The following is a 24,516-nucleotide window of genomic DNA, read 5'->3' as shown; positions in this document are numbered from 1 at the left end:
AACCCGAAGCCTGTTGGGGTGGGGGGGTCAAGGAGTTTTTAAGGCTTTTTTTTTTAAACCACACAGGCAGAGAAACAGAGTGAGATGCATGGTTGAAAGTTTTGTAGGGAAAAGGAGACTAACTCAATGCAGGCAACAATATTGACAGAAACCTGGATCCGCTAAATGATGAGTGTGAGATATGGAAATAGGGCAGGCAGGTTCCTGCCGCATAGCTTCTCACCATGGTCAGCTCAGCCTCCAGCTCCTTGATCCTGTTCTCCTTCAGGTCCAGCTGGGAGCGGAGTGTGCTGGCATGTTCCGTGGCCTCTTTGGCCTGCCTCCGCAGGTCCCACTTCTCCCTCTCCAGAAGGTCCTTCTCCTTAGCCAGATTCTTTACCGCATCCTCGCTCTCCTGTAAGTGCACAAGGAGGCCGTCGAGAGACTCTTTCCAGGGAGGAAGAGTAGAGCCACGACTGACTGCGATCAGTAGGATGTTTGATGGTAAGAGTCAACAGGAGTGAGATGTTAAATGTCAACATCTAGGGTTGCCAACTCCATCTGACAGGGTTCCTTGAGAATTTTGGGGGGGAGGTCACTAACTATATAGTCAGCTAATCTGAGACTAATCCGATAGTACTACTAACCATGCAACAGGTCTGCAAGTAGCTTACTAGCTAGTTTGCAATTGTTTTCATAATGCATGGCAAATCTGATAGCCAGTCCAGTTAAAATTATTTCGTAAGGGATTGCGTGAATCTTTTCCATCCATTTCCTGTAACCACTTATCCTATTCATAGCGCGGGGGGGGGGGGGGGGGGGGGATAGTGCAAGGAGGTGAACAAGCCATCGCAGAACTTTCCAGATGAGAGACACAAATATTTAAATTGTATCATTAATTATTATTATTTTTCTTATATAGTCACAAGGTCAGGAACGGAACATCCCAGTGAATGTGAACATTTGTGAACAATACTAGGTCCATTATTAAAAATGCAAAACCGAAAACATTGAAATGTTGAAAAGTTACTGCAAGTAATGCGAGATTGCAAGGTGTCAGATACAGCAGACACGAGAGAGAGGCTGCTACCTAACAATGTGGCGTACCTAAGCCAAGATGCATAGATCTCACAATTTAGTGAATAAAAAATAATAACTTTTAATATTATAGATATAGTATACACATATATTATTAAGAACATTAAATAACACCAATACTTATACATCATATGATTTTATATGATCCAAATCATTTTCAGTATTGTTTATATATTAAATATTCCCACTTAAACCGCATACCCGGAAAACCTCTGGAGGCCTCATTCCATTTCCTGAATCTCCGGTCCAATGCGGGAAGGTTGGCAACCCTATCAGGATCTGCTGTGCATGGTGATGAGAGACACTTCCCATTTCTGGGGCAGCCTGTTGGAGACCCACCTTTCTGTGCTGCTCGTAGTTCCGGATGAAGTCCCTCTGCTGTTCCTCACGGCTGTCCAGCGTGGCATACAGCTGCTGCATCTGGCTGGCCAGGTCTCCCTTCTCCCCCTTTAACCGCTTCCGGTCCGCCTTCATCGCTGCGGACGCAGAGATGGCATCAGACCCCCTCAGCCATCAGTGACGTCCAACAGTCCCCTTTGCCAAAGAGTAAAACCCTTGGTACTGCGTTCAGCACAGGCTTGAGATTCCCTCAAACCAACGACAGCACCAGTGTCTCCCAGCTGGAACTCACCATGCCTCAGTACGCAGTGCCGTGCAGTGATGGCCATCTCTCTGAGGAACACCCCGCGATAACCAATTACAGGAAGCACAAGATCACCATTCAGCATCTCGCGGAATATACCTGAATATATTTTTCACTACAGTTAATCCTCAAAAGCAGGATTTCTGCATGTGCTTCAATGTGTTTCCAAAACAGCAGAATATCTGACAACAGTGGACACTTTTATTGGAAAGGGAAAGATTAACCCCTTCACTGGAAGCCTGCAGCAAACCTGAACCGACAACCTTGGGGTTGCATGTCTATACCTTAAATCACCATGGCGTTCCTGGTTCCATTGCATCATACCAGATGAGTATATAGAGTCACTGTGACAGAGTACTCAACTGGTTGGTTGAAGCAAAATCTTGGTCTGGATTTTTAGTCTCTGGACTTGAACTACCCACCTTGGGCCTTTGCTTTGCTACAGTGCTGTGTCTGTAGGGCGTGCCCCTAGACTGCTATGGTGACTGGCTCAGCAGGGCTGAACATGCTGGTTGGCATACTGGCATTAATGAAGGCATTAGTGCCTTCCTGCTGCCGTCCGTGACCTGGCAGCCAAAGAAGCCAGGAAACACAATTATGCTGCACTCCGACCTGCAATAACACCTCCTTTAAACAACCTTGACTAAAACTCAGCTTGACGTTACAGCCTCGTTAGGAGTCGCAACACATCACCGCAGCTCTGCGGGCAAACTGACAGCGGCCGGGGCTGCTAAAAACGTAATTGAAATGCGATAAGAATAGCTAACTGTACAGAAATTTAACACATACGTCCGCCCGGTGTACAAGAGCACAGACCAGCTGCAAACTGGGCTTTGGTTAAACTGTGAAATCAGGGTCTGCTAGTTTTTTACGCTTTGGAGCTGGAGCATGTGGATCTGAATGGATTGTCTTTGGTTTTCAACCTTTATAATTGCCCGGAGGCGGTGCTGCTACAATGCAGCTGCTGCTTCTGTTGTTTGCATACAGTCACAGGGCAAATATGTGCGTAGATACACAGCATAACCACCAGGGGGCACTGTCTGCCACATTTAAACCCCTTGGGCTCGCTTCCTCGAACAACCTCACAAAAACAAATTTGCGGTTTTGATTATAAGAGTGTAATTGAAGACCTTATAATTACGGGACAGAAATTAACATCCTGTAGCACATTGGCTCAACTAGGTGAAAAATATTTAGAGATGTTATGAGTGGCTTCCCAACTGAGTACCTAATATTTCTGTGAAGCATTCATTTCCGCCTTGTGATACCGAGAGCGGCAAAAGACAGCGGCTCACCATCAGTGTTTGAAGGTCACCAGGAGGTGAAGCAGTAGCTTTGTGACCCCCTGAATCCAATAAAGAGGAACGCTGCGGAAACACTATTGATGACCAGACAGCCAAAAATGAGCCCGTCTCCTGAAACACGCAGGTGTGATTATACGTATTAAAAGGCTGGCCGCTGAAAGCCGGGCTGCAGAGATTTTCCGAAAAACCAGGATGGAGGGTTAAATCAAACAAAAGGACTTTAATGCTGAAAATGGAGTTGAGGACAAGACCCCTTCGCAAAATAAAGAATAAATTACTGGAGCAAAAAAAAAAAAAAGCTGTATAAGTCTTCAGAAGCACAGGGAAAACCAAGGCGGTATTGCCAAAATCACTGTGGAAGTGCACATCCCGTCAGGAGTGTCCTAACATCCCTGCAGATCCACCCCACTGACCCACCTTGGAGCTGCTGGCTTCAAGGCTTTTCCAGGGTAAAATGGGGAGCAGAGGTGCTGACTGGCCGGGTGCCAGTGGTCTGCCTGATTAACCGTCTGCTGATACTCTCCTAACCACTCACATGACATAGAAATAAAAGCAGTAGGTTTGTGATTAAGTCAAAGACTTAAGTTCTCTGATTTTTGTCCGCTTATTTTTCGTTTGTGAAGCAAAGCTCCCCTGGATTTGATCGCTAGTCGTTCCGGGATTGTAGACGTTTCTCTTTTAACGCCCCAGTTCCGGCATTCCTGCCACACCAGTCCTAATTCCCAAACAACGCCATTGAGCCTCGCACCTGTTTCACCTGAGCAGGGAGGTGGAGTGCCCCCCCCCGATTCCATCCATTCACGTTTGTACTTGTTTTGTGTGTGCGCTTGACAGAATGCCTGTAAAATGCTACCTTCTCAGCAGCCTGCAGACAGATAAACGGACATGGCCTCCCCCTTAGGTCACATACTTATCTTATGCCGTAATGGGACGGTGGCTTGTAAATGTTTTCAAGGAATGTGGGCAGTTGGGTCGCATGGCGTACACATCATCCCTGAAGCTGCCCTTCGGAAAGGAGGGCAAGGTTGCAAGCATCGGCCCAAGCACCTGCTCGTGACCCAATGCGGCTCCCTTAGCCACATGCTAACATAACCCTTCATGTGAGCCCAAGCCAAACAAACCTCAGCTGGGCTCAATGAGGATACAAGAGCTAAAAGCCACTGTGGGCTTCCAAGCACTGATACTGATTCCAAGCAGCCAGTCTGACCAGCCTTAACCGTGTGAAGGGCTCTTTCCCTGCGGTAATTTGGCTGTGAGTGACACGAAAAGGCAGGCAGACCTCAGAGTATTCTGTAACTAGTACACTCCCTGCTCTTTAACTGCCATAAGCCACCATTTTCAGGAAAACCTTATGGCTCCATAAGACCCTAGAAAGAAAATATGGAATGTCACTTCAGCTCATCCAATGAAAAAACAAACAAATGGGATATCAAATTAAAACCAACTGATGATCAGTGTACCCAATTAAAAGCCAACAGAAAGTCACGTGTATTCCAGGTGACAAAGCAAAATCACAGGCATTCAGAACTGGGCAGATGTGGCTCCTGTTTGTAAGTGTACAGGTGGTTTTCCACTGCATGGATGGAGGAAGACACTTAAACACCGACACACTGATTCGTAAGTTAGAGTAAGACAGTGTTGGTGTTAAATGCTTCACACCTTCTTCTAGTGGGGCCTCATGCAGAGATACCCGACTTACTCGAGTTTGTGACTGGGCTAACAGGATGGAAGACAGATTGGAGATGGTGTCAAGCTGTTTACATTCTGTGGAACTGCAGTGGAGAGCCTCTATCCCCGAGAAAGATGATCCTGTTAGAATGTTATTTTAATAATGCTTATCTTGGTTTTCATTACCCCTATATGTCTGCAGACGCCTGTTAGGCTACTGTGCAGCTAGATTTATAAAACACACACACACATACACACACACACACACACACACACACACACACACACACACACACACACACAAACACAAACAATCATATCAATCCTAAACTGAGCTGCTGTAGGAATGTTACAAGAGAGGAACATCTGTATTTCACTGGCTTTTGAAGGCGACTATCATTCAGAAATGGAGGAAAACACTGAATGTACACTTTATGTTGTGTTTGTGAATTTCTCAAACTAAAATGTGTCGTGACAAGCAGCAGATGACTCTATATCATGTTACAGTTGATTATATGGATGTGGCACAAACATTTTCACAACATCGAGTAACGTTGTTATCATACGTGCAACTGGACATTCCCATCCGATGTCTGTGATCTGACATCAGGCAAAGAAATTATGTTAGTGGTGGGGGAGAGTCTGTGAAACAGGAGCAGCAGAGTCCATGAAGGGGTGGGAGGGCAGAGCTGAATGGGGCGGAGTCTTTCATTAAGGGGCGGGGTGAGAGTAGATGGGGAGGAGTCTCACATACAGGGGAGGAGGAGAAGGGAGAGGGGTCTCACATAAAGGGCAGGAGAGAGAAGGGGGAGGAGTCTCACATAAGAGGGAGGAGAGACAGAAGGGGGGGGTCTCACATAAAGGGGAGGAGAAGGGGGAGGATAATGCCTGGCTGGGGGTCCTACCCTGTAGCGCTTCCTTGGCCCTTTCCAGCTCCTGCTCCTTCTGCTCCAGCTGCACCCGGAGCTCGGTGGTGGACAGCACCTCAGAAGGGGAGTCCTGCAGCTCCTTGCTCAGCATGTCCTTCATCTGCTTCAGCAGGTGCACCTCCTCCTTGAGCTGGGCCACCTCATCCTGCAGCAACGCTGAGGGCAGACACATGGTTAGAGCCTAGCACAGCGCCTCCTTCTGGCTGCAGGTATACAGATCTCCCAAAGCACCCCCTACTGAAAGCACAGGCATGCAGATCCTGCGTACGCGCCCCTGTCCACGGAGCCATGGCCCGGAAAGGCTCCCTATCGTAGCACTAATAAGGGTGAGTGTAACTGGAGGGTGCCATGACGGAGAGACGGTACTTCACAAGGAACACGAAAGCATTTGGACAGATAACAGAACAGGATTTAACAACAAACCTATGAACGCCATTGGGATCTCGCCAACCAGCGTCACGTTAAATACCAACAGAAGCCGCCAGCAAGCCAAAATCCCTTCCGTAAGCCTCGAATCATTCAAAAGAAGATATAAAGGACTTGTCTGGCCTTCTGTTCTTGACACCTTCCAAGTTAAAAAGCATTTATGTTTCCGTGAAAAATGCAAGAAATATCAGATAAACTTGTCTGGGAGGAAGCAACAAAATTTATTTCATGCACTAAAGATGGAAATGAGCCATAAAGGGAGACGATCCAGGAAGTTATTTGTAAACAATGAGGCTGATTTGAGAAAACCTAAGAAAGGGGTGAGAGAGCAAAAGAATGAACAGCAGGCTGAGAAAATGGATTATCATACTGCTAATGATTCAGTATTCTGGAATATCTCAAAGGAGTGGCACCATGTAACACAATCACACCAGTGAAGCCATCACGCTAACAGTCAATCAGGAAGGCATGTTCACACTCTGCAGAGGTTTGAGAGGGATGGTGCGCTTAAGAGGTGATTTTAACCCATGTCTGTCATTTGTGACTGGCTCAAGACTGAAGCCTTGCTTCCTGTCATCTGTTCATCAATCTACTCCTTCACTCCGCTCCTCAGTCCATATCTTCGATCATCACTGGGAACATTAGTTTGGCCATCACTGCTGACATCTTGAAAAGCATGAAAAACCCACACCGACATCGGCCATCCATGGAACAGGTTCTCCACCCCTGTTCTCTATCTACTTGAAATGCAGAGTCCAAGGGGTCCAGAGCCTATCCAGGAAGTTATGGGTGCAAGGCAGGGAATAGCCCAGGGCAGGGTGCCAACCCAACATAAACCAAACTCTTGATATGCAGATCTAGATTTGTAATAAGATCTTATTAAAAATTCCACCCCACCATTAGTTATATGCCACTGTTGAGTTTATTGATTTTTGAAGACCAAAGACAAGATGCAAAGTAATAGTCTAGCACTTCCTGGAGTCAAGGGTCAGAGGAATACCAGCATATTAGACAATGTGGAATGGAGGGTCAGACCACTGTGCCCCGAATGCTTTTATTCCGGACCGTGCGTGAGAGTAACGTTTCACCAGAGCAGCCTGAGATCCACTTTTTGTTAGATTACAGGAGGTTTTGACAAGCTAAACTCATCCTTTACGGTCATGTCAGGAAGAAGGTGACATGAATCCCGGAATAATGGCTGCAGGCAACTTTGCAGATTGCTGTAGCATGATGCTGATGAACAACTGACTGCAGAAGGACAGGAGACGTGAAGGACGTCCCAGCGCAGGGTATTTTATCATGGTCTCATAAAAGACGGCCAACCATCTAAGATGAAGAAAATGGATCCAGTGGAAGGTTTGAAAATGAATGGAAAAAAGCTTTTAGCCTTGAGAATGGCTGTTGGTTTTTGCGTGAGGCATGTTTTTATAAGGTATAAGCTTAAGATTGGGCTCACAGATGCAACAAAGACTATGTAGCTTTCTCCAGAAAATTAACGATGCTTTCATTCTTAGGAAACAAGCCATTTTTAACAGACAAAATTATTCAATTGAGATTCATTTCTCTCTTATCCATATTCCTATTACCCGTTAAAATTGTTTTCTTGTGATTGCTTGCTTTGATTTTCTAGATATTTTAGATATCCAGTATATTTTAGATGGACCCAAATGGCCAGGTGAGAATAAACAACCCAATATCCATCCTTCCATTTTCCAAACCGCTTATCCTACTGGGTCGCGGGGGGTCGGGAGCCTATCCCGGAAGCAATGGGCACGAGGCAGGGAACAGCCCAGGATGGGGGGCCAGCCATTCGCAGGGCACACTCACACACCAGTCACTCACACATGCACTCCTACGGGCAATTTAGCAAGTCCAATTAGCCTCAGCATGTCTTTGGACTGTGGGGGGAAACTCCACGATGACATGGGGAGAACATGCAAACTCCGCACACATGTAACCCAGGCAGAGACTTGAACCCCCCCCCCCCCCAAAATAACCCAATATTCTAGATACAATTGGTTCAAATGGCCAGGTAAGAGTAGCCTAACTATTCTAGATATGATTGACCTAAACAACCAGGAGAGAGTGACTACATATTCTAGACACTATGGACCCAACCTGCCAGTTAAAAGTGACCCAATATTCTGGATACGATAGATCCAAACGGCCAGGTGAAAGTGACCCAATGAAATAAGCTGGCTGGTCCTGCTGACCCCTGAACCCCCCTGTGGGGATGTGCTCATCCAATCAGCTCAGCACTCTGTATCAGACAGCGTCTCTGTAAATCACTGCCAGTCCTTTGAGCATCAAAGCATCGCATTACCTTTGTCTTCACAGCTCTGAATGACGAGCCCCACCGAGTGTCATCCTGAAAAATTCCAGCAGGTTTAGCGGCCCGAGTAAGGAAGGGCGTGAGAGAAACCCGAGTGAGTCGCTTCATTCCGCTGTTTCATTCCAATTAACAGACATGCATGCCAGTGACGGCGCTGACAGCGATGCCCCTGGCGCCCCCATGTGGCGGGCGCCTTCCCCGTCGCCCCTCATCTCCTTCCTGCCTCGGTCTCCAGCTGCCTTCGCTCCTCAGCTCCCTGGTTGCACGTCGCAAGACAATTCTGGGTTTTTAAATGCGATACGGGATGCGTGGCTCCTCGGGGGCGTACAGAGTGTGCTCTCAATGGGTGTGTCGACATATCCCACAAATGGCACTGCACCCTGTAATCTAATGTGTTGTCTTTCCTGTTTTCTGTGAAAAAAATTTAGCGCTCAGCCAGCAGTTGGCCTGCGTGGCCTCATACCGATCAATTAATTCCTGCCTATTTTTAGCTTTCTTTCCCAACATAGTTGCCCCAAAGCATAAACTGACTCATATTCTGCCTGAAGAACTTCGCGACGCATTACAGGTGTGTAAAATGAAACTAGAGCGAGCCGAGATGTTGGAATAAAGTGATTTACAATTTTATCATTCAGAAGCTTAGTAATTTACTGCCAGTACTGATACGGAGGCCTTGAGTCAGAACATCTGTTTAGCGCTGTCTATGGCTTTAAATCTGTCAACAGACAATGACAGAAAACAGCCACAATGTCTTTATAGTGAATATTTTCTATTGTAAGTCCACACAATGTGCTTGAAATGTCACCCAGCAAGAAAGCAGATGTGACATAATAAAAATATGCAAATATAATATCATTATGGAGTATATATTAGCTATAAAATGACTGTACTGAGAAAAAACATGCAGCCATAGTCAGTCTGGCACCTAAAAAACAGCCTGTGAACTTTGACCCCTGGCTGAAGTGTCATAACCCAGCACTGAGTAATTATGTCACTCTGCTTCCCTGCCTCAAACAGAATACACTCAAGTTCAGCGGCTCCGTTCTGCCAGTTTAAGTTACTGAAACGCTTCAGCCGGCAAACGTCCATTTGTCTGGGATAATAAGGTGGATCATTTGAGAGGTTTAGGGTTAACAATCAAGGGGAATAAATATTATAATTCTGTGCATCCATTATGTTGCTGCCCTTTCCGTTCACAGGTACCCTCTATTACTCACACGCCACGCAGATAATGGAAGGTACATTTCCAGCCTGGAAAATGGCTGTTTAACAGGCCTATTTACATAAAGGCGATCACTCCACAGAAAGAGGGTTTGATAAAGGGGGAGGGGGGCATAACTGCCTGCTATCTCAGCTTCTCACATTACTTAGAGAGCAGATTTGGGGGGACAGTTGCTTGACAGTGGAAGCTCCTGAGGGTGAGACCCAACACCAAGTCCGCCTTTGTGAAAATTACAGTTGGGGGGGAGGAGGGGGCACTGTGGAAACCATGAGAGCAGGTAGAATTAAAGGCTCCTTTACACAACTGGGAAACACAGGAGCCCGAAATCTGAGAGTCTTCTCAGTCCAAAAGCCAGTTCATGTTAACTAAGTAGCCCTTTTCCCACTGGTCTCGCATCCATTGATATTGCTTAGTGATCATTGCGGAGTAATTCAGAGAAAAACAACCGTAATGGTTCCTGTTTCTATGGTAACATGACAGCGTGTTTCGTACAAAGCATGCCAGAGTGTCGAGCGATGTCCCCAAATAGCATTATGGATGGGCAGCCTCCACTTCTCATCAGGAGCCGCTAACGACACTTAATTAGCTCATAAATACATGCCGACGGAAGGAGCTGTAAACGTGATTCCTGAACTGCGCGGACTCGCCTGTGTTGCGATAGCATCATGATCAAACCACCTGAGCGGGCTTTCCTCACAGCATTCTCCCCGGTGAGCGTACACTGCAAAACATCACGTCGTAGGTCACCGAGCCAGGCGTGAAACGGCACGACCCGCTCGCTCTGACGTCATGCCACGAAAGACCAAGTCCGAAACGTGTGCCTAAATAAACACGGGCAAACACACGCACTCCTGCCATCATCACGGTGACTCACGGTGGGGCAGGAGAACGTGGCCGATTCCCGCCGACGACGGATCAGCATCGGGAACGCAGGGCGTGTTCGTAAAACACAGCAGATGTGTGGACAGTGGAGTAAATTGGATTGGCGTCACAGGCCTGGCACGGGGGACATTAGCTCATACGCCTTCCGTGGAGGACCCTGCTGACTCAGCTCCTTCACAGCCCTGTGAGCAGAAGCCCTCTCCCACTTCCATCGCATCGGTGTCCCCTCCTGAGGTGGTCAGGCACCGTCAAATCTGTTTGGCTATGGCATCAGATAAACACTGTTAACGATGTCACCTCTATCCCATCTAACCCTCACCCTAACCTTAATAAAGGCGTTAATGTAATGAATAAGTGGGCATCCTGTGCAAATCAGCTCAAAAACTCTTGTCTTTGTCTCCTGGCGAAAATGTATATAAAAAGCTGTAAACTGCCTTCTTCTCTCCATCTTCATCATGTGACTAATTTCAGTTCGATTAAATGCATCTCAGGGGAACAAATCTGTCCTGGGATTGTCTGCATTGATTTCTCAGGCTCCACCGTGTTTTAATCACACACTGCAGCTCCTCTAAGACTTGGAAAAGCTCGTCGATGGACAGAGGAAAACTGATTAGCCATGAAAACATCTCCCATCACTGTTCTGTCAGCACGCCTTTTATTCACTGCAGTTTGATCTCTCTACGCCACCATCAAGACCTGAATTAAAGTTTCTGCCTTTAGTACCATGAGGAATGTCGTCATGTGACATCCCTCCACCAATCACAGGTGGCCAAGACAACAACCTCTTTCTATCCACTCAGACGGGAAAGCGGGCTTTTGTTTATTCCATTATTCTGCCTGGATTCAGGGACGACATTGTGCCCCTGCCTGGCTTTTGTGCAACTCCATTCACCAAATCGCAAGGGTAAGATGAGCGAGGGACAAAGCCATCACTTTCTTTGAACTTTCCACAGAGTCTCCAGCTGAAATAAGAGGAAGTAAGTCAAAGGCTTTGTTTCAGGTGAACTTCATTCAGAGGCCTCCCATAGTGAAATCGCTAGCTGAAAGAGTGCCTGGATGAATACACTACCAATCCTGTCTAAACACACAGTGTCCGGCCCAGACTACAAGGCACCTACTGTGTGGTGAGCGGCAGGCTCAGTGGCGTCCGTTCCAGGTTTAATCCCACACGTTTACAGGAAGCGCCATACTAGGTGAGGTCCAGCTCCCTTGTGATGTCATTACCAGTGGTTCCAGGCGTATCTCCGCCTCCTTGCCCAGAATAGGGCAACAGATCGGTTGTAGCGGCTCGCCATCTCAACCGTCCCCCTCCCACGCACCACTGAGACAAAATCCATCAGAGGGGTCCCTGAAATGGCATCCAGTTATGGTTATGAACAGCTATTCGCCGGGGACGTCAGCTTGGAGAATTATGGAGTCAATTCATATGAAAAGAACAATCTGTTCAGCGTGCCAGTGTGGGAAGGCGGGTCGTTGAGGACAGAAGGAGACAGGGCTCACAATTAGGGAGATCAGGTGATTGACATGGCATGGCGGTGGAGGCAGCGAGGGGAAACTGAAGGAGGGACCCCTCGATAATCGCCAATGGCGCCTGAAAACTGAGGGCCTTACTGATCCCTTACTCCTGCATGTCTGAACAAAAACAGCTGGTGCTAGAAGGGTACTGTAGGGCTGTACTGCTAGAAGGGGAGAACATTGAAACAAAGCTGTCCACTGCGAATTGACCCCTATTACCAGAATGACAGTTACCATAACCACCTGATATTGCACTGTTGGTGGAAGCTATTTGATTTAATAAAATGGTATTTAATAATCTGCTCATGAGTTCGTAGCCAGTGCCGGAATAATTTCACCCAGGTTCCACAAAGGGCACAGGGGATCCATCATAAATGTTTTGAAATGTTCACTAAAATCAACCAATTAAAAAGCAATTAAAACTAATAAAGGCATCCTTTTGAAATGCTCCGTTACATTCTGGAACGAAGGCCTCGCTTCTCTGACCTTTGACCCCAAAGTACACTCTATACATTTAATGAGGTTAATAAGGTGTGGAGACGAATGTGACCTGTAAGAGATCCTCACCCATTCTCGCTGCGTGTGTAACAGGTAACAGCGGCTCTTGTAAGAATGCACGGCAAGGCCTAAGGTCATAACAATCAGCGCTAATGTGCCATTTTCACCACCCCGCCTCCATCGTGCCGGGAATGCTTGTGAACGGGTTTTGCTGCGTACGTAGGTTGCTGGTGCATATTACACAATCAATTTAATGAAAAAGCATAGTTCTGAAAACGTACTAGAAGATCACAACACCGCATGTTTTCTTGATTTCTATGTTTATGTGTAAATATTTTAATTCATTTTCAGATTCCAGACTTTCCAAACATTATTCAAACATAAGTGGACAGAGTTGGGTAATTCAGGTCCAGAGAGTAAAAGTCCAGACCGGGATTTTGTTTCAACCAACCAGTTGAGTACTCTGAGACTGTGACTCTTTATGCTCAACTGGTTGGTTGAAACAAAATTCTGGTCTGGACTTTTACTCTCTACACGAATTACCCAACTCTGTCAGTGGATAATGAAACAATGCGAATAAAGACCACAGTGAACAAAGCAGATAAATGCATCTTGAAAAACCCGATATTAGCTTTTAAGCACGTTTTCAATGTTAATTTACACTGCAATGTGTCCCTACATACAATCGTCCATCTGCACTTCCAATTAACATAAAATCCTCTATATGCACAACAGGCTTGGCTGCCTTGATGTGCGACTTCTTGTTCATTTAGCTCAGAATTTTTTTTCAATAAAAACTGATTATCCTAAAGCAAACCATATAGTAAAGAGCCAACAAGCTGGGAGCATAACCAAGGCAGGTAAAGATACAGCCTTTCAGGACATCAAACATTCACAGGTGATGTAGCAATGGCTGTATCTACAGGGAAGTCACAGAACACGTCTGCCTGCCTCAGAAAATGCATGGTTTGACTAACCCTGTTAGCCATCTTCAAGCATTACTTATTCATAATAGAGATTTAATACAAATATGTATCTGTATGCAGACTGTTTTCCTTCCTTGACATAGTACCCTAAACTGTGATCAGAACAAATCGCTTAAGATGGCCCATCGTGTTACACAAAAACAATTATCCGCGGCAGAGTGAAGTAATTCTTCAGCTCAATTACCCGATGGCCAGCTCAGCTTAGGTCTGACAACTGGGTCAGTGGTAGAAGGCCGATAAGACTGTAGGAGTCGTGAGCATCCTCCACAGCTCTGATGGACACCACGGCCCCATCGATGTGCTCGCCAAGGTGGAAAAGGTGTATGTGACACACAGATGACAGACAGAGCAGTACACAGACACTTTACAGGAAACAAATGAAACCTGCTGAAACCCAGAAGTGGCACGGAACCTTGTTCTCGGGAATGAGGCTTTGCTGGGTGTACAGCTCTATGCCGGTGACCTAGAAGGATGGGAGTGTGTGGGAAGCCACTGGAGTTCAACAGCAACAGCAAAGGAGGAGATGAGCCAGAACACCACAGGGACAAACAGGAAAAGCAACTGACACCGTTACATGCTGTTTAACCTCTGCAGTCTGGTGGTTAAAGAGAGAGCACAGCTGAGAATGGACACACAGTATGTAATACCAAACACTGTCAGCTACAAGCGCAGTACGTAATACTAAACACTACAAACTACAGATGCAGTATGTAATACCAAACACCATGAAATACAGACATTGAACATAATGCCAAACACTGCAAACTACAGAAGTGGTACATAATACCAAACACTGCCAACTACAGACAAGGTATGTAATAACATACACGACAAACTACAGACAGCATGTAATGCCACACACTGCAAACTATTGACAGCATATAATACCACGCACTGCAAACTACTGACAGCATGTAATATCACATACTGCAAACTACTGACAGCATGTAATACCACACACTGCAAACTATTGACAGCATATAATACCACGCACTGCAAACTACAGACAGCATGCAATACCACACACTGTAAACTATTGACAGCATGTAATACCACGCACTATGAACTACAGACAGCATGTAATACCACACGCTACGAACTACAGACAGCATGTAATACCACGCTCTGCAAACTATTGACAGCATATAATACCACGCACTGCAGACTACTGGCAGCATGTAATACCACACACTGCAAACTACAGACAGCATGTAATACCACACACTGCAAACTATTGACAGCATATAATACCACACACTGCAAACTACAGACAGCATGTAATACCACACACTGCAAACTATTGACAGCATGTAATACCACACACTGCAAACTACTGACAGCATGTAATACCACACACTACAAACTACAGACAGCATGTAATACCACACACTGCAAACTACTGCCAGTAGGTAATACAAACGCAGTGAACTAGAGACACATAGCACATTATACCATACATAGTGAAGCACAGACACATCACGCATTACGTAATTCCAAACACAATAAACAAGGAAAAGCTGCAGCCATAAATCAGAGTCACTCCCTTTCTGTCACACGTGCAGGCATGCTTCCACCGAACAGGAAAATGTATTTTTAACGTTCAAGAAACACGCACTGTTACGCCTGACACTTGCTTCCAAAGGAAGAAGGCAGTTGAAATACAGCAAGTAAATATTGTACCACCGTTTGGATGCCAATAAGAAAGGTTACCCTCCAGCTCTCCAAAATGACAAAATGTTCGTCTGCTGAAGGAATCTCAATAACAGGCTTGCAGTATATCACCCCCCCCCCCCCAATAAAAATCTGTTGGTATCCATTTGTAAAGTACTGTGTGTATAATGACACGTCCACCATGCCGTCCTCTCTTGGGCTGCAAACTCTTGAGCGCTGAGTCATCATCCTGTCCGCCCTCTGAAGTGGATCTCCCTCCATGTCACCCTGTTGCGCTGAGGCATGAGGGTGGAAATGTAGACTCCCTTCATCCCAAAAATAATCACTCAGAATATACGATCAGTGACGTGTGCCGACGGCCAGGCCAGCTCAGAGACAGACTGAGGTGTTTGCCATGCTATGAATCCAGATATTGCTTAGCGTTGTGGGATTCTCCCCTGTGGTCTCTGCTCTCGTTTCCGTCGTCAAGGCACAGCAAGTCTCTGACAACGTTCAAAGTAATTTGAACATAAAACTACAAACTTCTGAGAAGATTGTTCTGATGTATAATAGTGGGATAAAATTTTACGATAAAACGCAGCTTATCCAGACAAGAAATTACACCAAGACTCACCGCGATCGATACTTTGCATTTTCAGCGTGGCCCAAGCCTAACGACTAAAATATTTAAAGGCAAAATAGGATTTCATTTCGGAAAGCAAACGATCCACGTGACCCCCAAGGTCCAGCAACCTGACTGCTCACAGAGCAGGAACAAAATCCTCCAGGCAGAGACGTCTCTGGTTGTTTTGCCTGGTAATTCAATTCTATTTATTTCTTATTTTTTGCTTCTGTTGCAAAGGCAGTCAGAAATGTCAGCCCAGGAATAACGACGATGTGACCGCTCATTCTCAGGTTAATAGCGGGACGCAAAGTGAAACCACAATCACCCAAGCCTGCGGGGCCCAGGGACCCCTTCTGGTACAGCGCTTCTCTCTGGTCTGGCCGCCTAGAGGACCCTCGCAAATGCAGACATATTTATTACCCAAGAAAACAGCGAGAAGCACAAACCTACAGCATGTTCACTAAGGAACAGATCAGGCTGTTGAGGCGGATCAGCCCTCCAGAAGTTGGGCCAATAACTCTCCACAGGTGACATGCCAGGCAAGAACCAAAGGTCTGGGTAACATGAATGAATCACGCGCTTCTTGAAACCATCAGTAAGATGAACCAATCAGTCGTAGGCTTTGATTGATTGGCAGCTCAGCAGGCCAGTAAAGCTATCTATTGGTTTATAATTACAATAAGGTATACTACTACTTGAACATATGTACACTGTATAGTAAAGTATACTACTACTTAAACATGAACACTGTATACCTTCTACACCTTCTATTTATGCACAGTCCTCAGCGTGTACATTTCACTACATCTTGTATGTGACAAATAAAGGAATCTTGAATCTTCACTGTTTTATGTCACTTTTACTGCCACTTATGTCTCACCTCAGTGATAAGCAGCTAGTCACCGCATCTCCTCTGCATTCTCTCTAACCAGCTACACTCGTTCATTCTTTCACGGCCCTGAAACACGAGAGCAGCAGCAATTCTGCCCTGGAGGCTGAAACAGCCGGTCCCAGGAGCCTGTCAGGGACACACTTTTTTTTACCTGTGTACTGTGTTTTTCAGCCTCTACTTTGAATTCCTGTATTAACAGGACTGAAGCTAACAGGTGGCCCTGAAAACACAGACTCTCAGAGACGTACTGACATGCCCCCCCTTTTTATCTTGAGTAAATAGCCACAGATATTAAAAGTCGCCCCCATACTCACTGGAGCGGCCCTCCTCTCCATCTGACTTCATGGTTCGCTCAGTGTGAATCTGTCTGTGGCGGCTTCCCACACGTTAGGCACATGCACGGGCGAGACTCTGCCACTGGCTGCCTCCCCTCACCGAGCTCCTCCCAGACCAGCCACAAGGAAGCGTCGCTACCACCCGCACACCTGAGCCAGCCTCTCTCACTCGCTCTCTCTCTCCCGCCTGCCGCACCTGTTTGTGACACTCCTCCAAGACTCTCTGGAATTCTTCCATCCCACCCCACCCACATTGCCAACAACCTTTCTCAGGGGGTGTGGCCAACTGGAGTAACCAATTGCAAAGAGACACATATTTGCCCCCAAGGAAACACGAATGCACAAAAACACGCAGGCAGATCCACGAACAGCACTCACAGGGCCCGTCAGACTCTGCAGACTCACAGACAGCACTCACAGGGCCCGTCAGACTCTGCAGACTCACAGACAGCACTCACAGGGCCCGTCAGACTCTGCAGACTCACAGACAGCACTCACAGGGCCCGTCAGACTCTGCAGACTCACAGACAGCACTCACAGGGCCCGTCAGACTCTGCAGACTCACAGACAGCACTCACAGGGCCCGTCAGACTCTGCAGACTCACAGACAGCACTCACAGGGTCCGTCAGACTCTGCAGACTCACAGACAGCACTCACAGGGCCCGTCAGACTCTGCAGACTCACAGACAGCACTCACAGGGCCCGTCGGACTCTGCAGACTCACAGACAGCACTCACAGGGTCCGTCAGACTCTGCAGACTCACAGACAGCACTCACAGGGTCCGTCAGACTCTGCAGACTCACAGACAGCACTCACAGGGTCCGTCAGACTCTGCAGACTCACAGACAGCACTCACAGGGCCCGTCAGACTCTGCAGACTCACAGACAGCACTCACAGGGTCCGTCAGACTCTGCAGACTCACAGACAGCACTCACAGGGTCCGTCAGACTCTGCAGACTCACAGACAGCACTCACAGGGCCCGTCAGACTCTGCAGACTCACAGACAGCACTCACAGGGTCCGTCAGACTCTGCAGACTCACAGACAGCACTCACAGGGCCCGTCAGACTCTGCAGACTCACAGACAGCACTCACAGGGCCCGTCAGACTCTGCAGACTCACACACAGCACTCACAGGGCCCGTCAGACTCTGCAGACTCACAGACAGCACTCACAGGGCCCGTCAGACTCTGCAGACTCACAGACAGCACTCACAGGGTCCGTCAGACTCTGCAGACTCACAGACAGCACTCACAGGGTCCGTCAGACTCTGCAGACTCACAGACAGCACTCACAGGGCCCGTCAGACTCTGCAGACTCACATTCAGCACTCATAGGGCCTGTCAGACTCTGCAGACTTACAGACAGCACTCACAGGGCCCGTCAGACTCTGCAGACTCACAGACAGCACTCACAGGGTCCGTCAGACTCTGCAGACTCACAGACAGCACTCACAGGGCCCGTCAGACTCTGCAGACTCACAGACAGCACTCACAGGGTCCGTCAGACTCTGCAGACTCACAGACAGCACTCACAGGGTCCGTCAGACTCTGCAGACTCACAGACAGCACTCACAGGGTCCGTCAGACTCTGCAGACTCACAGACAGCACTCACAGGGCCCGTCAGACTCTGCAGACTCACATTCAGCACGCATAGGACCTGTCACACAGCAAGCAGCTTTTCCTCACCTCCTCACTGTTCACCTGTTTACATCCATCAAAGCCCCATATTCCAAGGTGTCTAAATTGCTATAAATGACAGTAAATGTAGCCAATTGCCCTCCGCACCCGCAGGCTTGCGTCTCCATAACCTGTGGCTCCTCTGTTGGTTGGCATGGCAGAGTTTAGCAGGGCAGGTGATGGCTGCTGTTAATCTGCCCTCTCATTGGTGCATTCGGACTGATCGCCCCTCCTCCCCCATCACATAAAGCAGGCCCTCACTCTCACCCCCACAGCTCCTGTCTGCTGCTTTCGGTGTTGATCAGCTGGACCCCCCCCCCCGCATGGTGGGGCACAGACAGGACCCTGACACACCCACAACTCGCGATCGATGCATTCCCAGGGACCACTTGGCGCTGTGAGGGATCGATGTCAGACAGGGCAGTCACCTAAACACCACTACCCAGGCTAAGGGGGCCTGTGGCAGGAGACGGCCGATTCCCTCTCCTCTGTCCCAATTCCCTTAATCTTTCAGTTTGTTTGTACCTATATTCTTTTTACATATTTTAACATTGAATCGCTCCTGCTCATATGTCCCTATATCACCCTCAAATTGGTTTAATTTTTACAGGCCTCATCAGTGGTCTTTTTCTTCTTCTCTATGTCATGCGCCTTTAAATCATTTGGCCCTGTCTCAACAGCCCCCCCCCTCAGGAAGCTATGGTGGACACACTCTCTGACAGAATGATCTACAGAAAGGGCTCTTTAATCTCAAGGCTAACAGGTTTATCGCGTGAACCTTATCGAGCTGCCAAAGCGCAGCCACATCAGAACCATGTGGGAGTCTGGCTCAGTCCACAGTCGGCCACCGACTCTCCGGAGAGTCTGTGACTCTCTGTGACTTTGGCTCTATGCATCCTTTTGGCTGGATGAGTCACAGACATGGTCTGAGACCTGCATGGAGATGCTTCTCCCCTCCACTCTGTCCCCTCTCTCTTCTCGTTATCCCCCCTTTTCACACTCATACCCCTCTTTCTCCCTTATGTCTGCCCTCTTTCTGCTGCTCTCTCTCTCCTGTTAACCTCACACTTGTGTTTCCTTTCTCCTTTTCACTCCATAGTATAAACTGTTATGATAATCTGCATAACAAACAACCCTGGTACTTGAATCCAGTATAGTATAGTGTAATGAATAGTAGCATAGCATGGCACGGCATAGTATAGTGTAATGTAGTGTAGTACAGTGTAGTGTGTCACAGTATAGTGTAGTATAGTGTACTGTGTAGTAATTTAGCATGGTATAGTATAGTACAGTATAGTGCAGTACGGCACAGTATAGGGTGGTGTAGTATAGTGTACTGTGTAGTAATTTAGCATGGTATAGTATAGTACAGTATAGTGCAGTACGGCACAGTATAGGGTGGTGTAGTATAGTGTGGTGTAATATATTGTAGTTTGGTGTAGAATTAACCATTCCAGGCTCAAACACAACATAAACCTTTATGATCTCATTTGATTTCCGTCATCCATACCTCTATCCACGGAGGTGTCTGGGTTACTGAAATCCATCAGACTTGATTGGTCGTTCTGGAAACATAATTCCGTCACTGTCTTCTGCCTAAAATTCCCAGACAGACCTTTAAAGAAAAACATGGTATTACTATAATGCACAGAAAAATGGACGCCGCAGTGAATACATGTTTACACCCATCCAAGAAACTACCGACACAAAAAACGTGGAGGGGAGCAAACAGAAACAGCCTTAAAGAAAATCTGACACTATGTACATCTATAAAAATATTTAAAATATACTTTAAAAGGGATAGTTTGTGATTATATAAAGCTGCAGAGTAATGCGTTAAATGAAACTGTAAAATATGAGGTGAAAATGGAAGGATTACTTGGATTTCATTTTGCATTGCGAATTTATTTTGATTCTTTGTTCATCATCTTCAGGGTAAGTATGCTGATCAATTGTGTTTCATAATATTGATTTGATGATATAATTGTGAAGGGGTCGGCATCGCTTCAGGAGCGCTTCAGCCTGCAGATAGTGCTTACTACATTTTTCATTATGTATTTATTCTTTATGTCTTTCATTATATACTCCCGTAATTTTATTGTATATATTGTTACACATATTCCATATATTGTTACATATATTCCGATTTGTTTGATGGATATTGTGACTGTTGAATGAACAATAAATAAACAATCAATCAAACATACAGTTAACTATACAGAAAAACATCATATTATGGTCTGTAGTACCCTGGGGTTGCTAAATTCCAAGCAGACTAGTGAAGTTTAGAAGTAATACAATGAGTTATTTATAACATTATATAACACAACATAAGACAACACACACAGCCCTTCAAACTGAACCAGTGGCACAATTGTAGCAGTACAGATGATTCCTGGCTGCCAGAGATTAGGAGTAACAGGGTTGGGACTCTTTAAAACAGTCCCCAGCATTTAGAACTGGATAAACATCACGTCCTTCGTCTTGGCTGCAGCACGTCCCACTGTGCAAATCAATACTCCTTAAAACAAAGCCAGGCTCTTTATGAAGGGAAATAGGTGAAGATCAAACGGTGGCAGTTCTCTTCTTGACTGCTAGGTGGTGCTACCATGCAACACAGGAGTGGCTTGGGTCGCATGCATACAGACGTCGCCAATCCGTATTTATTGAGTTACGGTCACGCTGATCTGGAGGCAGTCCCGGGAGGTAAAGTTGGAGTACGGCACGGGCGAAATGCCAGCTCATTGCAATAACAAAAGGAAGCGTTCCCGCCAAAGTTGCATTAGAGCCTCAGCGGACGGATATCACATTCGTCGGGACATTGCTGACAAAGTGCAAAGGCACAGTTTCACACCGGCAGGTGATGAGAGAAATCCGAGGCCCGGTCTGCTCACGAGAGCGGTGTCCTCGCCGAACGTGGATGACAAGAGGAGTCGGGGGGGGGGCGCAGGCAGATCGAGGCTGACAGAGTGCGTGTGCCAGGGACGGATTACGGACCGGGCCAGCGGGGCCGCTGCCCAGGGGCCCTTGGGGTGCAGGGGGCCCGTGGGGCCCCTAGCCCAAAACAATTTGCAACGCTTATCAACAATGTATTTTCGTTTGTCTATTTTAGAGGGCCTACATTCTTTGATCCTCTGCCTACAAGAGCCCCTGACCCTATAGGGAGGGCATTTGGCTGCCAAGGGCCCTTGAATTGTGGTGGTTGTGGTGCTGGTGGTGGTGGTGGTGGTGGTGGGGGGGGCCCTCGCGAACGTTTTGCCCAGGGGCCACACAACCCATAATCCGTCCCTGGCGTGTGCCGCTACCTGGAGATGGATCCAGTGAGGGTCACTGTCCATCTGAATTACTACGCACTGGTGTGTCAATAGCGAGTGGACGACTGCACACTAGTGCGTCACCACCATGGTCTGCGGATGTTTGCTTCGTGGCCATCCACCATCCCCCCTACCTCTTCCTTCCACCCTTCCCCCCACCGATGAAAGCTAAGCGCAGCCATTCAATTTTCTGATAAATGTTTGAATTAATTGTGTGAATTAAGTGCTCTATGCTGGGACAGGATGGGAGTTAAAGGGCTCCGCGAGGAGCTCTTTGTATGCTTTTTTAATAATAACAATAAAGATCGCTAATATCTTTTCGGAGAAGCCTGCCAGTGCAGAGACCTCGTTATGGCACCGCCCGTTGCTCCTTGGTGACTTCGAGGGGCTCCTGCACACTGGAAGGCGAGGGCAGCACCCAAAGCGTGCGACTCTAGGTTGCAGAGAAACAGCATCACGCTTGCACTGGAGAGCCGCTGGGCCGACACCAGCAGTCTGTTCTCCTCTCGGGGAGAGGGAAGCCCGATTGCCACTTGGCTGCCTGCAAAAGGCCACCTAGCATATCAATAATCCAATCGATGTAGCACGGCTCGATGACAAGGGCTGCCATTGTTTGTTTGCCGTGAAATATGAATACCTGCGACATTTTCCCAAACCCGATTCGCTCCTCCCTCCCTGAGGTGCCGAGAGGAGCCCCTCCGCCTTCCTCCCACGCCTCCCCTGCTCCTCACCAGGGCGCATGGGGGACCATTTGGTGCCAAACAATAGAGATAATTACAGCTGCTGCCTGCCTCATGTTTGAGAGGCCGATGAAGCACCTGGAAACATAGGGGAAGGGAGGTCAGAGGTCAGAGGACCAGACGGGGCACTTGGCTACCGACATTTCAGAGCAACTCATGAGCACCGACCAGGGGCTGACTGCTCTAACCCAGGGAGGGGCTGTGACCTTCTGAAGGAGGGTGAACGACTACTCCATGTCAGGGGAGACAGTACTTCAGGTTTTATAAACTACTTTAAAACTGAAAGTGAATGTGTCTGTAAAGCCCTTCCGAGAGGCTACTCCTTATTGCACCAGCTCTGAACCAATCAGATTGTAGAGGAGGTGGGTCCAAGCAACTAGAGGGGACAAGACCAACCAATCAGATATCTTGGTCCTGCCTCTTCTAGTCGCTTGGACACACCTCCTCTACAATCTGATTTATCTCTCTGAATCAATCGTTTTTCTGCCCGCAAAACATTTTTGTGTGAGTAAAACTCCCATAAGCTCTCCCTTCCTCCTGTCTGATTATAATACATATCCCTGCCAGGATGATGTCACAAGCTTTTCTGGAAGCAAGGGACCCCCTACCTGGGGGGGAGGCACCGAAACCAGCCTGTCACATCAGCACCATGTCACCACTGATCCAACTCTCAAACCCAAAGATTTTACAAGAATTTTACAACAAAATGAATCTGCCAGGTAAAAATACCAATCCCCTCATGACAGCAGGCCTTTGCAGATGTATGCAAGATCCTCGTTAGGCTTTTCAGCCTGACAGCTCACCGTGTTCATTACGGTGATGTCCCCGGCCTTTGAACTACACTACACCATGCCCTAAAAACCAAGCGATTCCAATTAATTTTCCACTGCCTCACTCTCTACAGGAGTTTCTGATTCCCAAATGTCTTGCTGCTCACTTTGCCTGAAAGAGACTCACGACGTGAGAGACGACGGGGCGGAAGTTAAACTCTAGCTAACGTTCTCGGGCAGCAGTGGTGCTAGGCTAACAAAGCAGCATCACCACCCCTAGCCAAACAGCTAAATCACACGTCCTGAAATACTGCTCCTCCTGGGTTTGATTTTAATCCTTTCTGGCAGTGAGATAGGATGAAGATTCCTACTAACGCAACTTTGAAACATAGCTGGAGAAACCAGCTCAGAGCAACATGGTGACATCTTTGTGGCACCAAGAAGCTGCAGAAGGGTACGGCTGATTTGCACAGGATGGAGACTGCATCACTCCTCAGAAAACCCTTCCTGCTTTAATCAGAGGGCACATTGCATGTGCCCTGGAGGTAAGGGAGCCTAGTTTGGGAGTGGAGATGCACTTAACAAAAGAATTCGGACGAAACTTAAGAGGAACATCAGGTGGACGTCAGGACTACATGAGAGTGTGGGCTCAGAGAGGAAGTGGCATTCTGGGTAATCAAATCGCCTGAGTTATGCCTTAAATCAAACATGCCCCTCCTTTGTACAGGTGGGGTAAAAATCATGGGGTTCCATAAGAATATTACTCCTTTTTTTTGCTGAGCTGGGGGGGGCAGGCCTGTAGGAAGCTTCCAGAAACAGAGCTAGAAGCTGCCCTCTGTGAGCAATATGTTCAGGGAGGGCGCAGAACGAGGCCATGGCAGTGCTGTAATTAAGGGATAGCACAAGCTGAATGGCGTGAAAGTCGAGAAGCCGTTCTGGCAGATGAGAAAACAGAAAGCACAAACAGAGTAGAGGAATCTGGGTATAAACCCATACTCAAGAATGTACACAAAATAAATCACTAT

General features: G+C 47.3%; 1 protein-coding gene across 4 annotated transcripts in view; it reads right to left on the bottom strand.

The window, feature by feature from the left end:
- The window catches only part of kaznb (kazrin, periplakin interacting protein b), a 114,323-nt gene that overhangs the window by 4,764 nt on the left and 85,043 nt on the right, over positions 1-24,516 (bottom strand). For all 4 annotated transcript variants that reach the window (XM_049022226.1, XM_049022224.1, XM_049022223.1 and 1 more), the window contains exons 4-7: positions 20,178-20,282; positions 5,598-5,777; positions 1,417-1,553; positions 224-394 (exon numbers count right to left, since the gene is read on the bottom strand). In XM_049022226.1, the coding sequence (XP_048878183.1) occupies positions 224-394; positions 1,417-1,553; positions 5,598-5,777; positions 20,178-20,282 (593 nt within the window). The remainder of the gene's footprint in view (positions 1-223; positions 395-1,416; positions 1,554-5,597; positions 5,778-20,177; positions 20,283-24,516) is intronic.

Source organism: Brienomyrus brachyistius, chromosome 8 (assembly GCF_023856365.1).
Source record: "Brienomyrus brachyistius isolate T26 chromosome 8, BBRACH_0.4, whole genome shotgun sequence".
In the NCBI taxonomy this organism is placed as follows: Eukaryota; Metazoa; Chordata; class Actinopteri; order Osteoglossiformes; family Mormyridae; genus Brienomyrus; species Brienomyrus brachyistius.
This window is presented reverse-complemented; position numbering and strand designations above follow the sequence as displayed.